Source organism: Hippoglossus hippoglossus, chromosome 24 (genome assembly GCF_009819705.1).
Source record: "Hippoglossus hippoglossus isolate fHipHip1 chromosome 24, fHipHip1.pri, whole genome shotgun sequence".
In the NCBI taxonomy this organism is placed as follows: domain Eukaryota; kingdom Metazoa; phylum Chordata; class Actinopteri; order Pleuronectiformes; family Pleuronectidae; genus Hippoglossus; species Hippoglossus hippoglossus.
Window position 1 is genome coordinate 20294790 of NC_047174.1, and position 21333 is coordinate 20316122.

The 21333-nt window shown below is 39.5% G+C and overlaps 1 protein-coding gene across 2 annotated transcripts in view; it reads right to left on the bottom strand.

Moving 5' to 3' along the window:
* Positions 1-200: 200 nt before the first annotated feature.
* The window catches only part of slc16a10 (solute carrier family 16 member 10), a 29859-nt gene continuing 8726 nt past the window's right edge, over positions 201-21333 (bottom strand). Inside the window, exons 2-7 of one of the 2 annotated variants that reach the window (XM_034580448.1) lie at positions 10247-10391; positions 7857-8286; positions 3166-3309; positions 2457-2685; positions 644-898; positions 201-613 (exon numbers count right to left, since the gene is read on the bottom strand). In XM_034580448.1, the coding sequence (XP_034436339.1) occupies positions 672-898; positions 2457-2685; positions 3166-3309; positions 7857-8286; positions 10247-10391 (1175 nt within the window). In that variant the 3' untranslated portion in view covers positions 201-613; positions 644-671. Of the gene's footprint in view, positions 899-2456; positions 2686-3165; positions 3310-7856; positions 8287-10246; positions 10392-21333 lie in introns of both variants that reach the window. The other variant, XM_034580447.1, reaches the window with a different exon arrangement.

A 21333-nucleotide genomic window follows, 5' to 3' on the forward strand; every position in this document is an offset into this window, starting at 1 on the left:
CTTGCTCTAAGTGTACACTGGAGACAATTATAAATGTTTCCGTAGAGATCTTTAGCAGGACTGTTTCCTTTACATTGAGGCAAAACAAAGATGTTGATTAAGGCAAAATCAAGTTTTTTTCCTACACAGAATTAGTTTCATTTCCTGTGTAATCTAGTGTGTTGTTTTATTCCATATATATATATATATATATTATATACTGTATGCATGTATCCAAATGTGTAAAAAATGACTCCTTTCCCTCATGATTGTCATATTTGGTAAGACTGTGTAGCTTTCACACTGCATTTAAACTAACGCATACTACAGCACGTCTTCCTTCCCCTGTGACAAATATGAAATATGCATAATTTTTTTCCATTTTCATTTAAGCTCATAAAGTTCATAAAGTTATCCTGTTCTAAGATTAGTTCAGTCCAATTAAAATGCATAGTTCTTCAGGATCACATTCATGCACTTCAACATGTTACTCTTTCTGATATGTTTCATCACTTTGGCATTTTCTGACATTCTCCTACTCAAGGCAGTCTCTACAATGTGGGCTGAACACAAACACACGGAACCACACACACACACACACACACACACACACACACACACACACACGGTATGTTAATGCTGCCGGTCAGCTGCATGTCTCTCTCTCTCTCTCAGTCTGTTCAGAGTGACACTTAGAGGACAGACTCTCCCGTTTTGCTTTGTGCGTCCTCCCGAGCCTTCTCATGCTCTATCATCGTCTGGGTGACGTCTTGCTCCTTGCTCAGGACTTTCTTCTCCATCCTCTTGCGCCTGGCCTCCACCCAGGGTATCAGACACAGCACAGCTCCTCCGAAGATCGGTGGGATGCCTGCCAGGTAGAAGGCCACGTCGTAGCTGCCCAGTCGGTCCCTGAGGAAGCCTGCAGCAGACGAGGAAAGAGGAAAACAGGGATGTTGTCAGGATTCCAACCGGGGTAAGAAAAACCCAGATGAGGTTTCAATGTTTACAAAGTTCTTTGTGAAACACTAAAACAGCTGCCTTTTCACATTAGAGGTCTTTCAGTATCAGACTTCACTGTGCACTCCACACATGAAGCTCACGTTACTGATATTAGTACGTATATCTAGAGAGCCTAATGAACACGCACAATGCAGCTTTAGTCATATATGTCTCAAGATCAGGCCTTTCACAAACAAACAACTTTTGCTAAACACAATTCTTAATCAGTGTTTCCAGCGCACGCACTGCAAATACAAGGAGCCAAAATGAACACTAGATGGTGCTGAAGACCTGTGAATATATGTGGGGGGAAAAGATTGGGTTTTTCTTTTTTTCTAGAATGTTTGTGCATGTCTTGCCATGTGTTGAGTTCCATTTTAAGGATAATAAAATGTGTAATTTTATTTGTGAGACTTCCCATTTTAAATAAATAAGTTATATATAGAAAATGAAAAATTTGCTGCACTAATAAAAATGCTGTATTACTTAATGGTTCAAAACGGTTTCAGTAATTTGGTCTCAATTTATTGAAGAGATTTGTGATAATTTAAATAATTGTGATAATTATGGAAACATTTATTTTAACAATGACTGTTGGTTTCCCCTCTCAATCAGTTGAGTGGTTTTTTGAATATCCAGAGGGATGTGGCTTTGCGAATCTTCGACAAGGCTGGGGCCACCACGCTGGAAGCTCTGTCCCAGAAATGTTGGGAATAGTGAGCTGACTCTGGTTAAAGGATCGTAGATTCTTGGACGTATACCCCATGTCCGCAAATCACAGTTTTTCTCATAGGGCTTAACAAGATGTGACATCCTCTGCCCTTAACTCTGTCCTCTGTCCTCAAGTAAGAAAAAACTACCAAATAAATAAATGCTTTTAACATGGGGGGGGGGGGGGAAACGTAGAAACCTCACGTGGACGGACAGCAGTGCATAAGAGTAGTTTATATCCAAACAATCTAGCTGTAATCATATTCCACGATCCCTAATCCATCACTACTCCCCTCTCTTCTTCTGTAAGAGTGAGGTTCTGGTTCACAAAGATTATGGTGCAAGTGCAATTAGGAAAAGTTCAAATCAACATTGGTTCATTTAAGGTGGAAAAAGAGTTGGCTGTGTCAGAGCCATGGTCTAGAAGGATTGTACCTCACCTAATTCAAAGTGGTGTGTTTAGGGCGAAACGCAAAATCAATCAATCGGATTCCCTTTAAAAGACAGGTGAGCTTGTACTTTAGTGGATTGGTATTATGATAGTGGGTTTTGTGATAATAAGAGAGAACACTTTAGTTTGTGCACAAGCAGATAATCTGTGACAGATTATACACACATTGTGTAGCTACCTATGTAAAGAAATATCTTCATAATGAGCCTTAAAATAACAATGAAATACTGAGCCACTGACTTCAAATCATGTATGACTTGAGCTGCCATATCTCTAGATTTGATTTGATGGTGAGAATTGCAGCAGTTTATATTACCTGCAATGGGAGGGCCCACAGTCATGGGCACGGACATCAGACCCAGCAGGAAGCCGATGGCCTGAGACACGTCTTTATCCCCAACCAGCTCGAACGCGATCGGAGCCATGATGCAGATGAAGCAGCCGTCAAACAACCCCATCAGCAGGCACACGGCAATCAGCCCACCAAAGATGTTGCACAGGGGGATCATCATGGACATGACGCCAATGACGAAGAAGGAAGTTACCTGAGAGGAGGTGAGAAAGGGCTTCTTTTTTATTTCTTATTTACCTTTTTTAAAGTTTCAATATCAAGACACATTTTCCTCTTGACTTATTTTTTCGCATCTCAAGACCATGGAAAATGGACTGTATTTACAAGGAGCTGGGCTTATCTGCCCCTCACAGCTCTTTACAGCAAAACTTTCATTCAACCATTCACACAAAGCAAACACAGCACTTCTATGACACACCATTCATGCACATGCACAGCCACCACCTTCCCAGCCCCCATTTTTTTATGGAAACAGAATCATATATCAAGATTTTGAATATTAGCATTAATTGTTGAATATTTGCAAATTTAGCTTTAAGAAACCCATACTGGTTGAACATGGCACACCATGCAAACTAGCTAGTATGAGGGAGACACATTAGTTTAGCATTAGTACTGATAGTTATTATAAGTTTTAAGCATGTCTTTGTGATGGCTGATGCCAGGCGCTCACCTGCAGGTACACTTTGTTTACTCCATTGACGTAGTCTGCCACTCTGCCAAAGATGAGACGGCCCACGCCGGACGTGATGCCAATGCACATGAGCAGAACCTCTTTACTGGCATCTTGTCCAAAACGTTCCTCAACGTGCTTCATCTGTGGACAACAAAGGAAACAGATGAACGCAGCTGTCGCATGGCTCTAATCCAGTGTAACAGAGAGGATCAAAAGAATTTGGAAAATGTGGAAGAGGAAAGAGCAAAAGAAACCACATAGGACACAACTTAAGCTTTAACTTTTCAGTCTCAATCTTCATCTCCTTTACATTAGAGACTTGAGGGAAAAACTTTACATATATAGTGATAAAGTGACTAGATAAAAATGAAAAGAGGAGAATATTTATATACAGTGATTTATATTTGCTGAACACTTATCATGAATGGTATGGTAAGCATTCTGCATACTTTTTGAAAGTTAATTTCGGTGTAATCATAACTGAGGTTTTGAAGTGTTTGGCAGAGCTGAGGCCGACTTAGCAATTCCAGGAAGTTCCCAGTTTTCCAGGCAGAGTGTTGCCTCCCCCTGCTCTGTCCACAGGACACTGCAGTTGTTATCGATGACTGTATATAAAGATGGAGGAGATGAACGCTGCCAATAGTGTGTTTAAAATTCCTACTGCACAGACCTTGGCTCCAAACAACATCTACCTAACATCTATATACAGTACCAAGTTACCACACTCATATCAGACTTTCAATGTTCTTCATTTGTCCTCTGTGTTTAATCTAGTTTCCACTTCAGACCGTGAGAAAAGCAGTCCAGATGTTCATTTCCCTAACAGATTACTATATCTGTGTCCTTCCCACCCCACGGCACCAATCTGTGAGGCTCAGAGTTTGTGAGCCACAGGGAAAGAGGTGCCGGCTGTGTGTACTACTGCTACTTCTACCTCCAGGCAAGTAGTGTCTGTCCCGCTCAAGGAGCCATCTGTCTCCAGCACTCTGTGGTCCCCCTCACCACCCCCATACCCCCTGAAAGTCACAATACAATGCTGTGTATTTAGAAGAGTCCTGCTCAGAGGGGATTCTCTCATCCAAGAAGCAGTATGACGCTGTATATGTGCATACATGCATCAGCATGAGCATCAGCAGAGTGACGGATGATACACATGATCTCAATCGAGGCTGACCCCTGCAGAGGTTAGAGGCCCAAGATATGACTGGCATTCTCCAAGCTGAAGTTTGGTCTGAAAGGTTCATATTTATTTACATTAATAATTGTATTTTATTTGTATTACTTGCACTATGATGTATTACGTTTTACTGTTCTACCATTACACCTGTAAAGCACTTTGGTCAACCAAATAGTTTTAAATGTGCTATATAAATAAAATTGACAGGCATAAATCTGTGAATCCTGAAATCAATCAATTGATTGTATTATATTTGTATAGCCCATATTCACATATTGTCTTAAAGGGCCTTACAAGGTGCCACATCCTCTGCCCTTAACCCTCTGCAAGAGTAAGGAAAAAAACTACCAAAAACATCCCTATTAACAGGGGTAAAAATGTAGAAACCTGGGAGAAAGCCACATGTCATATTATCCTGCATGGCAGGTTCAAACCCAGGGAGGCATCAGTGCTAATCACACTCTCACACATTCCTTAGTATTTCTTCACACCAGCACTGTCAAACTTTGTACAAATGTAAAATGTATGACTTTGCTTTATCTTAGTTTTTCTTCTTGAGAAGAAGTTGGATGGTTTTTCATCTGTAGGAGTTCACTGTGGTGCCATGTGTTGATAGTGTAAGAGCTTCAGCAGACCATGATAGTAATGGATCATCATGAGTAACGACCAAGCAAGGCAAACGCATGCAGCCAAAACAGCACATACCTACTGCCTTCATGATAAGATCCGTCTGGTCGAGCCTGGATAAGACAGTGTTCCTCTGCTGTGACATAACACTGCTAATCACTGTGCAGGCATGAGGTGGTAATCTATTTAACATGGCCTCTGTGCCATAGTGAGCAGCTGACTAAATGCTACTGGGTTTTCATGCAGACACAAGAAGACATCCCTTACTGAACTCCCTGGCACATTCACACACTGCATCAGTTATGTCTGTTATGTATTCAAGGCTTCCTGCGAGTTTGCAGGATGGTGCTGTGTCACGCGTTGAGTTGTTAGAAATAAAATGAAGGAAAAACAAAGTGCACCTTTGCTCCTCCTCATCTTTAATGAAATCAGATCTTATAGATTGAGCAGTGCTTGCAACCCCCAAGCTCCAGTCTGATGTTTATCATGGGGTTTTGGCATTAAGACACAAGCTGATCAAGCCTGACTAACTATCAGTCTGTCTCCAGTATCCAAACACTACAGCACCCTATCTTACACCAACATTACAATACACTGACAACACTGATAAAAGACCAGGCAAAGACATTGATTTAAAAAGTCTGCAAAGACTTATAACAGTATTATATTTGAATTGACTGATAGCACATGATTGGTTGTCAGACCAGCATTAAAAAGAGCACCTAAGACTAGAACAGGATGTCGTTTGGTTGTTTGCTTTTTGAGGGCGTGCGTGTCTGTCATGTTTTCATGAACCCAAGCTCACTCTCATGTGATGCAACGTGCCTAGCAGAGGGGCTTGTGCCATAGAACATTATAACCCTACACACATGTTGGGACATTGTCATTTTTTAGTTTGGTCATAGTCTCAAAATGAGACTATGACCAAACCAAAAAATCAAAGTACATGCCAAACAAAGCTTTTAGATTTTTTTGACAACAGAAAAATATGAAATATCACCAGACTTGACTTACACAGCAGTGATCAATAACATTAACAGTGCATGAGTTTCATTCTCATGTAGCAGTTCTTGGCGTTTTAGTGGTCATTAAACATGTAGAGCTCTTCCAGTCCACACACCACAGGCCTGTAGGTGCTCCTCATTAAACACAGTGAATCAAGCTTCCTCTGCCAACAAAGGCAGCTTTGTAAAGAAAAGTACCTTTGTGTTCTACTAACGTGAATACTTCATGATTCAGACATACGGATTCAGCAGGGGACATGTTTTATCTGAGTGGCTGATAAGATCAAACTTTCTCATATGCTGTTCTTCTTATTTTTGCAGAGTAAGCATGCAGCAGAGAGTCTATTCATATTCATATAGTACTCTGCCCTCGGCAGTGCCACACCTTTAATCAACCCTTTCACAGAGCAAACAGTCCTACAACACACACAGGTCGACATTATCTCAAATCGGCAAGACCCGAGAAAAGTGTGTGTGCGTTGCAAATTGGACTTTACTCTTTTATAGTCTTCAGATATGTATGTACAGCTTTATGAGGAACGAGAAACACACACAGAGTTGGGGCCAGGTTCCTCTGAAAGGCTGCACTAAGCCACACACACACACACACACACACACACACACACACACACACACACACACACACACACACACACACACACACACACACACACACACACACACACACACACACACACACACACACACACACACACACACACACACACACACACACACACACACACACACACACACACACACACACCTCAGAAATTAAGTCTTGTCTCATTAGGACAGGGCTTTGGTCCCCATAAGGGACTGCTTGTGGAGAAAGACAAGTGTGGAGCTTTCGAGGGCCTGATAGGACTCCCTTCCTGAGCGGTTGAACAATGTGCTGTTTGACCCATGTTTTTTCCTCCTTGCCTTAAGAGCAGAGAAGGGGGTTGGGGGTGTCTAGGGGAAAGAGGCTGCTGGCCAGGGGTGGCACTGAGGCTTTGCCCCCTGCAGTGCCCAGGTCGAAGTAGCAGACTGTGGAGAGAAGTGTTGAGAAAACAGGCTGGGATCCCTGGGACAGGCTGATCTCCCTCCAATAACAGAGTCACCTCATGATCCCTACCAACACATCCATGCTCTCCTCTGCAGCCCTCTCAAGAAAATGTTTTCCAAAGTCACAGTTTCTAGCCAAAATACAGGCTACTTCAGGAAAACAAAGTCTCTGCTTTTGGCAGATGTCTTAGAAAGTTGTTTGTTAGGTTAGAATTGGCTGTTAAAAAAGGATTCCTCAATCAACCAAAAAATATATTAAATTGCGAACTAATGTCTAATGCTGTATTATTCATTTCATAAAAGATTTAAAAGTTCTTAAAATACCATTGCCTTACTTCAGCATGGGCAAAGACAACCTTATATACAGTGTATACAGTAAGTTCCTAAGTACACTTTCATAATAATAAGCCATCCAGTGAAACATCCTCACCCAGGTGGTAACATTCCAAACCATCTCTATGCCTGGAAGACTCCAGCTGGGGTTTCAACTTCCCTTCCTCTCACCTTTCACATTGACAAGACTCACGTTGCTAATATGTGTTTTGATATCTGTGTTGTTGAAGCTTGTTAGTTGACCTCTGGCCCTGACTCCACTCTCGTGCCAATGAACACATCCTAAACATGGGAGTAGGATACTGGGAAATCCCAACATGGAACCCCTCAGTTGGCATTTATGTGCTGTTATTTGTCATCACACTGACATTTGGCCAAGAGAGTGAGGTGATAATACCCAGTAACAAACAATATATGAACATGCACTATGTGTAAAGGGGCAATAAAAAAATGTAATGAATTTAACGGAAAGGAGAAACTAGCAGAAAACAAAAACTTGCCAGGTGAACGTAGGGCACAAAGTAGCCATAGAGGGCGGCGGGGATACCGAAGGCCCAAATGCGATATCCCAAAGACTTCCAGATGTTGATGTTGAAGACCTTGCTCATGGGGGGAAACTTTCTGCCAGTCTGTGTGTTAGTGGATCTGACGGGCAGGAGGGGCCTGTAGGTGAAGCCAGCCAGCATCAGCACAAACATGAGGATGCAGAGGACACGCATGGTGTTCTGAAGGCCCACTCTCTCCAGCATGCCCGACAGTGCAAACGGTAAAGTAATGGTGAAGATGCTGCTGCCAGCAGTAACGATGCCATTTACCAGGCCCAACCGCTTCTTGAAATAGTGGCCCAGGATGACCAGGCTGGGCTGGTAGGCAAAAGAACACCCGCAGGCAAACACTATGCCATAGGTGAAGTACATGGGACCCAGGGACCTGCGAGGGACAAAACAACAGCATACATCACTGTACAGCTTTTCAACTCCTTGGTGACATTAATATTTTTCCAGGGGCAAAAATTCATTCAGAACACATTCCACAAATAATTTGCATCAGTGGTTTTCCTATAGAATATAGAAAAGAAGAGTTGTATACTCACATAGATATGTTGCTATATATATATACATATATATAGCAACATTAAATTAAGCTGCTAAAGTCTAACTGTTCATTGCAAAACTCTTGTTAATTAAACTGCTTTCCATTGGTTCTGATCATTCCAATAACAGCTGTAAATGATAAGATCACATTTTTCAAGGTTAATTTGAACAAATGGATTTGAAACAGAATAACAGATGGTTGATAAAGGTGTCCCTCAAGAATTTATATTGGGCCCCCTGATATTTTACAAAGACAAAGTTTATTTTCCAACTGAGCAATGCAATTTCAATATCATATTTTATGCAGAAGATACCATCTTTTGTGTCACTGGCTCTACACTAACCAAGACTTCTGCAGGTCAGTCTGCTTTGGACAACCTTCAGAGACTTTTTTATCAAGTAAGCTTCTTTTCAACTGAAACTAAAGTAATAGACACATATATTGATTGATTGATTGATATTTGATAAGCCAATTTTTGGTAGATCTTGACAAGTGGTTGACTTTTGTGTTTTCTGTCAACCTCAGAAATTACATAAAATAGTATGTCAAGTTAAAAATGATTGTCATTTGACACTTGACATCTATTGGACTTCTGTCCGTCCTGGGAGAGGGATCCCTCACATGTGGCTCCCTCTGAGGTTTCTACGTTCTTTTTACCCTGTTAAAAAGATTTTTTAGTAGTTTTCCCTTACTCTTGTTGAGGGTTAAGGGCAGACCTTGTTAAAGCCCTATGAGACAAATTGTGAATATGGGCTATACAAATAAAATTTCATTGATTGATTGACGTCTACTGGTGTACATCCAAGTACAGGTACAAGAGCTCCCATTGTTTTAAAAGTCTTGTCTGAGATATAATAATCCTGTATCTGCTGTATTTGTATCACATAACTAAGACATTTTGCACCAGAACGTGGTTGTCAACATGCCAGAAGTTTATGAATGCAACTTGTCAGTTACTTGATGAGCGGTTTACTACTTATATGTTGCACATGAATGTGATGAAAACGTGTCAGTGACAGACTTGCTGCTTTGTGTGGATCAGATATTTTTGTATGTAAGTGTTAGTTACACACATGTACTTCTTCACGTGTGGAAAGGTATGGGTTTCAAGGAAATGATCAAATTTCCTTGAAATTTTTTTAGCCAACAGAGTGCTATGCACAGAGCCTCTCAACAGCAGAGTAGTGTTGAAAACCATTTTGGAAGCCTGATCATTTCCCAAATATAGAATGAATAAATGCCTCTCTAATGTAGCTGTAAGCAGATATGAAGACTTTTTTAGAGTTCCACAACTATAATTCAACATTTACAATGTGGAAATGAACAGTTAATAAATGTTACATAACAAAACATTGTTGCAGATTTCTGGGTTTTAAAGCTGCCTGAGATGTTGACGTAGATTGTTATCTTAATGTTACAGTTAATGTTTTGTAACTCACTACAGATTATGTTTCTCATTATATGTACAGGGTTTCATGCACATCTGATCATGATCACATGAACATGAACCTCCTCCTAAAAATGTCAGTCTCTAGTTTCTTATAATGAATTGTAAGCCATGTTTATAACGATTGCAAAAACTGCTTCTAAGTGAGAATGGTGTTAAAGATATGTGTTATAGGTAAACTCCTCATTTAGGAATCACGTATCCAAACAGATATTAAAATAAGTAAATCTCTTGATTTGGTAGTATTAACTATGAAGAGTTAACTAAATCTACTGGCTGACTGATGTCATAGCTTATGTAGTTATAGTACGATCTTGCTTGAATTAACAAATGTATTTGCTTCCTTACGTGACAAAGGAGCTGGCCAGGAGGCCAACCAGGCCGACCGCAGCTCCGCCCACTGCAGTTATCCTGCAGCCAAAGATGTCGGTGAAGACGCTGACGATGGGAGAGCAGAAGAAGATCATCCCCATGGAGAGTGAGCCCACCCATGCTGCAGGAGAAACAGAGTGAGAGCAAGACAGGGTGAATGAATGAGGAAATCTGACATAACAAGCTGTAAGATTATCATTCACATTCAAAACGGAACACTGCTAAAGACACAAAACAACTGTCTGCGGTAAGATGGTTTTAATGACAACAAAACAAAGCCCAATGATGCAATAATATATCACTGGCACTCTTGTATCCATGCACACATTCACTCACACAAACATATACACTGTACAGCCTGTTTACTCAGGAAACTTCTTGGGCATTAATTATAATCAACATCGTTTGTATCTGGATCCATTTTTCTGTGTAGCCTTGAAGAAAACAGTTATAGAGCTGCCACTTGGCTTTCCAAACCGGCAATGACTAAGACCTGCAACAGCAGGAAAAGACAGAGTTGAGAGGACATGTAGGAGTGGTTAGAAAAACACTTAGGCCTAAAATATCACCACAACAACAACACAAAGATAGCATGGAGATATCTTTTACCTCTTGGATACATGATAATGAAACACCTCAATTATTCTCCCCATTATACTTAAAGATAATCGCGAAATTAATATTGTATATATATATATATATATATATTACTATAAAGAAATCCTGCTCTTATGGCAAAAACTGTACAGCACACTCTACTGGCTGACAACTGTCTACCTACATGCTATCTTTTTGTACATAATACGTGTAAAATTGACTTTGAAACAATTTTATGACATTTGTTGCTCTAACAGAACTTTTTAAAGTTTGAACTAGAAATACCTCACAGTTGTATGTCTCATAAGTGAAGTGAGAGTTTACTTCCATGTCTGTCCACCCTCATATCTAGTGAAGACATGGTCCCAAATAGTGACATTTTAAAAATAATAAATACATTTTTAGTAAACTTATAATTTACAAAAAAATTTATATATGACTTCATACGGAGTCAGCTGGCGAGAACTCAGCTAATATGTTGACATATGTGATTGAGGAGGCTAAGTGAGAAACCTTGCAGAGGAGGAGTACAGACGACCAATGGAGAACTTTGTCATGTGGTGCAATGACGATCACCTGAAGCTCAGTATCAGCAAAACCAAAGAGCTTGTGCTGGGCTACCAGAGGAAAAGGAGGCCCCCGAGCCTGTTCTGGTCGCTATCTGGGAAGGAGGAAGTGCAGAGGGAGGACTCCTAAGTCAAATTCCTTGTTTGTGCTCACATGCCAGTAAAGGTGATTCTGGTTGAATACTCAGTTTGGCATTTGACTTCTTCAGACTGCTTCAAATTTGGATTATAATGTTAAATTATAATGTTATATTATCTACCATGAGTTCTGAGTTATGTGCAAACATGTCTTTAATCACAGCAACCTTGACCTTTGACCTCAAAAATCGAATCAGTTCATCTTTCAGCCCAAGTGAATGTTTGTGGACAATTTTAAGAGACTCCCTCCAGGTGTTCTTGACATATCACGTTCATGAGAATGGAATGAATTTAACAACTTATATATTATATATACACATTCTTCTGCATTCAAACTTCTCTTATCAGGTACATCTATTTTTACATAGATTATAATGTCTGATGATTTAGTTATGCCAGAGAACAGTCGCTCTATACCCGCTACAGCAGCCACTTAAGCTAAATGCTTTTATTGATGAGCTCCTCTTTATATTTTATACCCATATATAACAGAGCTGTTATCCTTGGTGATTTTTTTAATATACATGCATGCTATCCTTCTCATCCCCTTTACTCATGATTTCCTGGATACTATTAAATATTTGAGCTTAAATCAAATTGTTTTACAGATGCTAGACATTTAAAAGATTGTACTTCAACCACCAGTTATTTTCTCCCCATAAATTGGAATATAATTGACTTTTCTGTCTCAGATCACAAAGCTGTTGTTTTTAATGTCCCCTCATCTCCACCCACTGTTTATCGCTGTGCCTCTGTCCTGTCACGAGTCATTACTGATGACTCGGCAGGAAATTCTGCAAAGCTTTCTCCAACCCCTTTAACTCAAGCTCTCTTGTGCAGCAACAGCACCCGGATGACATGGTTAATTCATTCAGCAATATCTGCCTCTCTATCCATGATATAATCCTCTCAGACTCAGACAAAAACTCATATGAAGAAAGACTAAATGTGAATAGAAGTCTGAGTCTATCTTGACATTTGGTTCCCTAAAAAGTCCCATGGTCTGATACCACGCTTCCCAAAACCTCTTGAAAGTTTATGCTGACGAAACAGAAATCCTCATGTTTGCAACACTAAATAATGTCAGTCAGATAGACAGGCAACCAGGGAGCCTAATATTATTAATAATAATAATAATAATAATAATAATAATAATAATATGCCAATTTCAAGACAGGATGTTAAAATGCATTCTGACCTTTTACTTGATGACAAGTGAACAAGGTTCAATAACATCTTTATAATAGAAAGCTTACCTACACTGCCTTCAATCAGTTGCAGTGCTGCTACTAGAATTATGACTGGTTGAAGTAAAAATAATATATGTATGATAAGATCATATTTTTCAGGGTTAATTTGAACAAATGGATTTGAAAAAGAATAACAGATGGTTGATATATGTGTCCCTCAAGAATCTATTTTGGGCCCCCTGATATTTTACAAAGACAAAGTTTATTTTCCAACTGAGCAATGCAATTTCAATATCATATTTTATGCAGAAGATACCATCTTTTGTGTCACTGGCTCTACACTAACAAATACTTCTGCAGGTCAGTCTGCTTTGGACAACCTTCAGAGACTTTTTTATCAAGTAAGCTTCTTTTCAACTGAAACTAAAGTAATAGACACATATTGATTGATTGATATTTGATAAGCCAATTTTTGGTATATCTTGACAAGTGGTTGACTTTTGTTTTTTTTCCCTCAACCTTAGAAATTAAATCAAATAGAATGTCAAGTTAAAAATGATTGTCGTCTACTGGTGTACATCCAAGTACAGGTACAAGAGCTCCCATTGTTTTAAAAGTCTTGTCTGAGGTATAATAATCCTGTATCTGCTGTATTTGTATCACATAACTAAGACATTTTGCACCAGAACGTGGTTGTCAACATGCCAGACGTTTATGAATGCAACTTGTCAGTTACTTGATGAGCGGTTTACTACTTATATGTTGCACATGAATGTGATGAAAATGTGAGGATGACACACTTGCTGCTTTGCTTGGATCATATATTTTTGTGTGTAAGTGTTAGTTACACACATGTACTTCTTCACGTGTGGAAAGGTATGGGTTTCAAGGAAATGATCAAATTTCCTTGAAAATTTGTTAGCCAACAGAGTGCTATGCACAGAGCCTCTCAACAGCAGAGTAATGTTGAAAACCATTTTGGAAACCTGATCATTTCCCAAATATAGAATGAATAAATGCCTCTGATCTGATACTGCTTTTAAACCCCTTCTTTTTTTGAATAGGCTTTCATCTCTGCCAGGATTTTAATTTTATGTAATTGTTTAATGATGATGATGGTTGTTGTTATTATCATCATTGGAAATTTAAGCAGATTACGTGTACATTTCTGAGGCCTTATCCAAAGTTGTTTTTATATTGCTTAAGACAAAGGTACAGCATAATGCGCTTACATATGCTAGCTGGAAACAACATTATTTACTTTGTCAGTGCCAGATACATTGTTTTTGGCTTTTATTCCTACAAAGGAAAAGAAAGAAACATGAATATGGAGAGGAGAAAACCTTTTAACAATGCTGACAAAGCACACAAATTGTGCAAGCCCTAATGGAGCACTCTTTGACCATAAAGAGGATAGAGAAGCTAGGAGTGAGTGACATGTGTTGCTGGGAACCCCTGCCTGCCTGGGGCACTTTAAGGTCTCCAATAATATCACAGTCTGATACTAGAGAATAGTATAGATAGGATAAAAATGACTAGACGAGTGAGGAAAAAGTCTGCACATGTGGTGCAAGATATATAGACTGAAGTGCTGAAGTTGGTTTTTCTCAATTCTGAGGCCGGGTCAGGGGAAAATATTGGGAAAAGGTAGAGCAGCTGGAGTTTCAGTGTTTTGGTTGTCTGTTTTTTACATGAGAGAGCACTGTGTCAGGTTTCAGAGTTACTACTGGTTTTACCAATGTCTTTATTCTCTCTAAGTCCTCATCTCACGGGATGCTGTCAGAGTATTACACACTCTCAGATTTCCCCAAGAGAAGCAGTGAAGCAGCTTAGAACAAAAACACCCTGCTATCCTGATACGATTAATCACAATTGTACAGTCTAGCCAGTCAAGTAAACCTATTCACAGTTAAGAAAATCAAACTGCTAAATGAATAAAAGTAAATGTTCAAAGTCTTTATTAATTTGCAGTACAAGTATAGTAAATGTAAAGTGCTCACAGTAACAATGTTAACATGGTAATGTTTAGCAAGAGATTACTTTAATCTTTGTGTGTTATATGCTAACATTTGCTTTTTGTGCAATACACACAAAGAAAAGCTGAGGTTAATGTTTATTAGTTTTGTAAGCATGTGGTTATAAGGGGACACATTTAAACTGACCTGATAATGGTGGTACATTAGAAGTAAATAGGGATCACCCAATTTATTTAACTAAATTCTGAGGGAAGCATTAACATCTTTAATAGATGAATCAGAAGGTCAAGTCATTTCTTCACTGAAGGCAGCAGGATTCATCCTTCAGGTATGTCTGTACCAAATAACGCGGCAAACCATCTCTTACTTTTTGAGACATTTCACTCCAAACCAAAAACTACAAACTCATTGTTACACCAGGGAAAATGTCAGGGGATCACCAAAGACAATAGGATTCAACCTCTGGTGACAAGATTTAATGTCAACCTATCTAATATTTTAAAAGAATTCCAGTTTGGACCAAAGCGGTGAACCAACCAACCGACTGACTGACTGACATTGCCATCTGTTGACCTATACCTTTAGTGTGGCCAAAAATAAATCTCCAGGGAATTCCAGTTTGTTTCAAGTAACATTTTTTCTACAGATATTTTGCACAACTTTGTCACACCAGAGAATGTAAAAAGTCAGAGATATTGAAATGATCCGTAATTATAGAGCTTTTCTAGTCTTGATGACCACAAAGTGTTTTTACAGTTTTGCTATCCACCCATTCACGCAAAAATTCATACAGTGCATCTTTGTACTTTCTCTCTCATACGTCGCTCACTCACATTTGTCAGGGGCAATTTGGGGTTCAGTATCTTGCCCAAGGGAATGGGGGGAAAGGGATCGAACCGCCGACCTTCTGTTTAGTTTACGATCCGCTCTATCTCCTGCCATAGCCCACCCACAGTCAGGCATTTTTGTACAGACTCTTTGGGACCTTTCCTTCCTCTTAACCACTCTGCTGTAATTGATATAAGTTGTAGTTTTTACACGCATGGTGAAGTTTGGGTGGTTAGATACAAATTTTTTCTGTGGCAAATACAAAGCCAAACTCATGGGATTGTTGGTGCTGGACGGAGTTGAACTTAACCTAATCTGATGAGCAGCGATATCCCTTTTCTCAAAGGCTACACATATTTATACTTTCACATGTAAAAACACTGATGTGTAAGCTACATATAGTTTCCATCCTCTTGCTAAATACCACTGTAAGCCAGCACACTGCCAAAACTTCATAAGGTTTCTTCCAGACACTGTGGTCGGAAGGACGCCCCAAATTCAATGGGATCTGCTCTGCCTGGTCACATATTTGTGGGGATAACAGCTCCCTTTAAGCAACATAATGTAATAAATGGCAGTGGACAAGAAAGCAAAAGAATCCCTCGAAGACAACAGGAAATTGTTGTTATGGTTTCATCTGCTGGCTTTCTTGATTTAAAAAGCATTTACGCTTCAGACAAAGGAATTCCACATTGAAAAATGTAATTTCAGGATTCTCTCTGTCCCAGTGACCATCCATTGGTAGCCGCGGGACACTGACAGAGGAGGCAGAGTTGCCTTAAGACGTCTGTCTGCTCTGCTGGAAAACCCCTCTGCTCTGAACTCGATCACCCCACAATGAGTCAACCTACAGCAGTGAACACTGTGTAAAACACAGTGTTCTTAAAAACCTGAAAGGATGTATTCAAAAGCAACTGAAATGACACTATACTGACAATTCGTTGGACTGTACAGACGTAGAATGCAAATCCTCGTTGTCCAGTCATATCAGCAGTTTGCACCTTTTCTGTCTGGTGCACCTAATAACCCTCCAACACACCGAATATGACTCCCATCATATTCCAAATAGGTTTTTCGAATATATTACAAATGATTACAAACTGCTATTTTACAATATTAATTGCATAAAATGGATGTTACAGTTAGGGCTGGGCAGTTAACCTAATAATGTATAGAAACTGACATTTATAACCTCTAACTGACTTAACTTGTTCATGTCGGTTAGTTCGGTTACTACTTTCCCCAATGCGTGCTTTCAAGACCTATCAGGTTTCTGCTGTGTTCATTTTGCAGCGGCGGAGCGGGTACATTGTGTCGTGACGTATTATCCTGTCCTCCCTCCTCTGCTGACCTACAGTACTTGAACTTTACACTGTTTGTTTGATTCGCTCTAGAGTTTATGAGACCCGTATGTAACATTGAAGAAAAAGTCAAAAATTCCAGACGTAATGTGACACACACAGCCAGGACATAAAGTTACCTGAATGATCCAAATTTATGATCCGATGCCTTAGATTAATAACTAAATAAATGTGATTGTGTGAAGAGCAACAGAGACAAGCAGACACACAAACTCCTGCAGACAGGAGAAAAGTTCTTCCTGTAGATTATGACGCAACTTGGTGTTTTAACTTCATTGTTGCAGAAGAAGTGATGTCCCATTTACCCATTAACAAATATGAATTCAGCAGGTTTTTATAAAGATCAGTGGGCATAAAATAATTTATTTTTGGCATTTCACCAGTTTCTCCATTTGCCTCAGTGAACCATTTCGAACACTTATCTTTTTGACACACACACACACACTTAATCACATCACATGGTGTAACTGTGTTCCAACTAGGGTTACAGTGGTGTCATGGTTTAACAGTTTACCATGGTGTAAAAACTGATAATTATTAGTTTTTTTACTGGTTTTGAAAACGTGTGCATATGTTGTTTTCTCCTCGACGGCCTGTCAGTCTCATCTGGTGTCAATGCAACGCACACCACCAATGGTCTGTATTTATATATCGCTTTTCCAGTCTTGATGACCACCCAAAGCACTTTACAGTAGTTTTTGCCGGCAGCTGCAGCCGCCATGAACATGGTGTTGTCATCGTGGACAAATATCCAGTCTACCAAAGGAGGGAACCCCTTATACATGTTGGCCCATCTTACAGAACACCATCCCACTGTGCAGATCACAGTATGTCTCCTGTTTATAACTTTATTTCCCTAACTAAAAAACATTTGAAAATGTAAACGCACCATCCAAATAATTTTCCACATCACAAATCCTGGCAACGTCTGTCCTGACACAGGTACAGAAAGGATTAGTGTGTGGAAAATGTTGGCAACTATGATTATCATGCATAGAACGTGTGACGGCATTTCTGACCCTTTTCATAATTTGTAGAAATCAAACAATCAATAGATTCATGGAGAAAATAATCAGCCGATTAATCAATTTTGAAAATAACCACAAGTTCCAGTTAGATAGAAAAAATAAAAAATCCACCTACGACAACAGCTTTATTCACCTTTTACATTAATCCATGAGTAAAAATAATCTGATGATATAACATACAATAGTTCAACAGTCACAGGTGATATTTTCCTTTAATACTTAAGTATATAATTCATACTTCCATAATTATTCATATTCCTTCAAATTAGTTGAGCTTTCCATGTATGCAAATACCAACAGGGGTAAATTAACCATTGGTAAACAATGGACAAGAACATCCAATAAGACCAAATGTGTAAAGCACAGAGTGGCCCTAATGGATCCCTGATGATTTGTGAATAAATTCAGGAGTGCATTAAAGCAGCTGGCTGGAGTTATCTATTTACCAAAGTAATGGAAACAACTAATGGACAAGCATACTTTGGCTCATATAACAGTTGTGGGACAGGCCATTTTCCTGGCTTGGTCAAATAAACAGCTTGTTCCTGTAGCACATTCTAGGAATCTGTTGACTAAAGATGCTCTGGGTAAAATCTGGTTCCAACGTGCTGGAGAATGAAGGCAGGCTTCATTTAACACCAGAGACCACTTAACATTCAGGCTGTTACACTGGAACAAATACAAAGTGAGGAAAAAAGGTGTTAATAAATTCTCACACACGCACACACGCAATTGTCTCTGGGTGTTACACATCTGTGCACTTTGTAAACTGCTGAAATTAACATTTTCATCTTTTGTCAAGATTTGACAACTTCTTTGTCTTTCTATTGCAACAAATATTAAGTGTGAAATTGTTTTGTTTATTTTAGATAAACTGCTGTTGCTCCTGCTAGAAATACATAATTCCTGTGGGGGAAACTAATTCTCCTGAGCTTTGCAATAGTTCAACTTCTTTCGATGTCAAAAAGTTGTAGCTTTACTTGAAGTGTTGTGCTACAACTCACCTCACATTCTTTCTCCCAGTGTTACCTGCAGGGAAACTAACACCTCTGGCCTTTCCTGCTGGATGGGAACACACAGTACACAGCACTCACTGGGTCTGCACTGACAGACATTACGGATGGCGCAGCTCAATTATTTCTGAAGTTGCTGCTGCAGTAGATCCTCCACTCAACAGCCAGCTCACTTTACAATCACATTTTTAGACTTATATGGGTCAGGAAGTGAATCACACTGTACTTGAACTCACTTTTGGCTCACACAGGGCAGAGTAAAATTTCGTTGGGTTAAGACTGAGCGTAGAGGACAAAGAAAGAAAACCACAAGAGAGTTTTTTAAAAAAGGCAAAAAAAAGTGTAGCATTGTGTGTAGAGAGCTTTGTGTTTCCCAGCTGGCCTTGAATTGCATCCTGCCACAGTTTTCTTTCTTACCGTTTGTCTCATTAGAAAAAAAAATTGGCAACGCACTCTACCTCTAAAAAAACCAAAGCAGAGCGAGTGGCAGGGTTAACGGGTTTACAAGCTGTGGCCTATGACAAGCTAAACATGTTTGGCACATAGCTGAAACTCATTACAAATGACCCCTACTGAGGGAGTAGTAACAAAAGAACCACTGGAACATCTCCACAGCTGACTTCTGTCTGCTCTGAAATTTATATCCATTGCCATGATAAACCACAGATGAAGTTCTTTGAATATGGATAATCTGGGCTGGGTCAGACTTCAAGACAAAGAAGCACTGAAGTTGATGTTGAATCAAATGTCAAGATGATGCATGTGTTGTCAGGACAACAGCTCTCTCATTACTACTGACAGTTACAGTAAGTGGGAGGACGATATTAAAAGCAGGGGATGTGTTTTTCTTTTTTAGATAACAGGATTACATTATTAGAAAAAAAGCCATGTGGTGCGTGGCTGCATGCACCTTGGTGTTACACTGATCCTTTGAAGCCTTAATCAAAGAAGCCCAGGTTATTACTTTACTACAGATCATAATTAATCCCTATTCAGACTGGACTAGCTCAACAGGAGGAGGTACACTACAAAAAATATTCAGCTGGATTTTAGAAAAAAGACATGAACCAAATTAAAGAAATGTCCCATGCTTCATAACAGCACAAACAAAGGTCTTCTTGGCCCTGAACGCACAATGAAGCATCACAATCACTACTCCATCTCCTGCTTTGAGCAGCTGGAAGCCATTTGTAGAATGCCTTTTTTTTTTGTGTGCTTGCATCCGAAGTTGTTCTTTGTGTCCCTCATCCGTTTTCTGGCCTCACACCACAGGAAGAGAAAACTTATTCTTGATGATGCAGCTAAAAAGTCAGGGGATCAGGCGGAGAGTAATTTATGGCTGCGTATAAAACAGGGAGAATACACATCATATGTAGAGAATGCTTGGAATGACTTCCCGTATACGAGAGGTCCATAAGAAAAATGGGAGTTGTGTTCTGTGTAAGAGGAGAGAAAAAGGGGTGGTGTGTCAAAGCTGGTTGGTGATTGGGGGAGCTTTTCATCCACCCCATTTTAAGTGCATAGTATAGAAATGGCAACAAGCCATTTGGGTTTGCCTTAGGTTGCCACATGTCTGCAGAGCCTGACTGGTCCAATTTTGTCTGCATAATGTTTGAAGATGGAATAGTCTCATCAAAGTTATGAGCTAAGTCCTTCATTGAGGTTACTGAACTGAAGACAAAATATGACTTTAGATAAACTAAACACAATACAGAAAATAAAATCTGTTTTTTATCATTGCATATTGCCAGCAGCAGTCCAGACATATTTATACTCTAACTTTAAAATGCAGATATTCCCAGTGCAGAGGCTGTCTGTGCTAACTTTCTATGCTCATTAACTGAGCTGACTGATCATATGCCTCTCATGGTGCTACATGTGATGTTTGATGAGGTCTGAGCTGTCATTTACAAAGTGAATTACCACCAAGACAAGACACAGAAGAGATTAAAGTTAAATCAGAGTTTGCCTCCTCTACCAATTATGGGCTTTAAAGACGAAAATTAAAGCTTCATTAATTGCTATATAGCTAAAAGCTTGACTGCTACAAAATAAGTGGCTGTATCTTTGATAGGCATCTTTCTTATTTTACACATAAAGGATTGTAAAAAAAAAAAGCAGAACTGTGATGGAAACACAGTCAAACACCTTAAATCTCATCAACTGAGTCTATTCTCGTTGACTGCATCGACTTTTCAATATCAAACTAATACCTAGGGGCACTGACTCAATGACTCCAGCTGTAGAGATTCAGTACATCCCCCACCTTTCCAGTCATTCAGAGGTTGCCTGACAACAGGCCAACATATCAATCTGCTCATGTTGTCTTCCAGCCCCTCAGGCTGTGGTCTGATGATGTGTGTCAT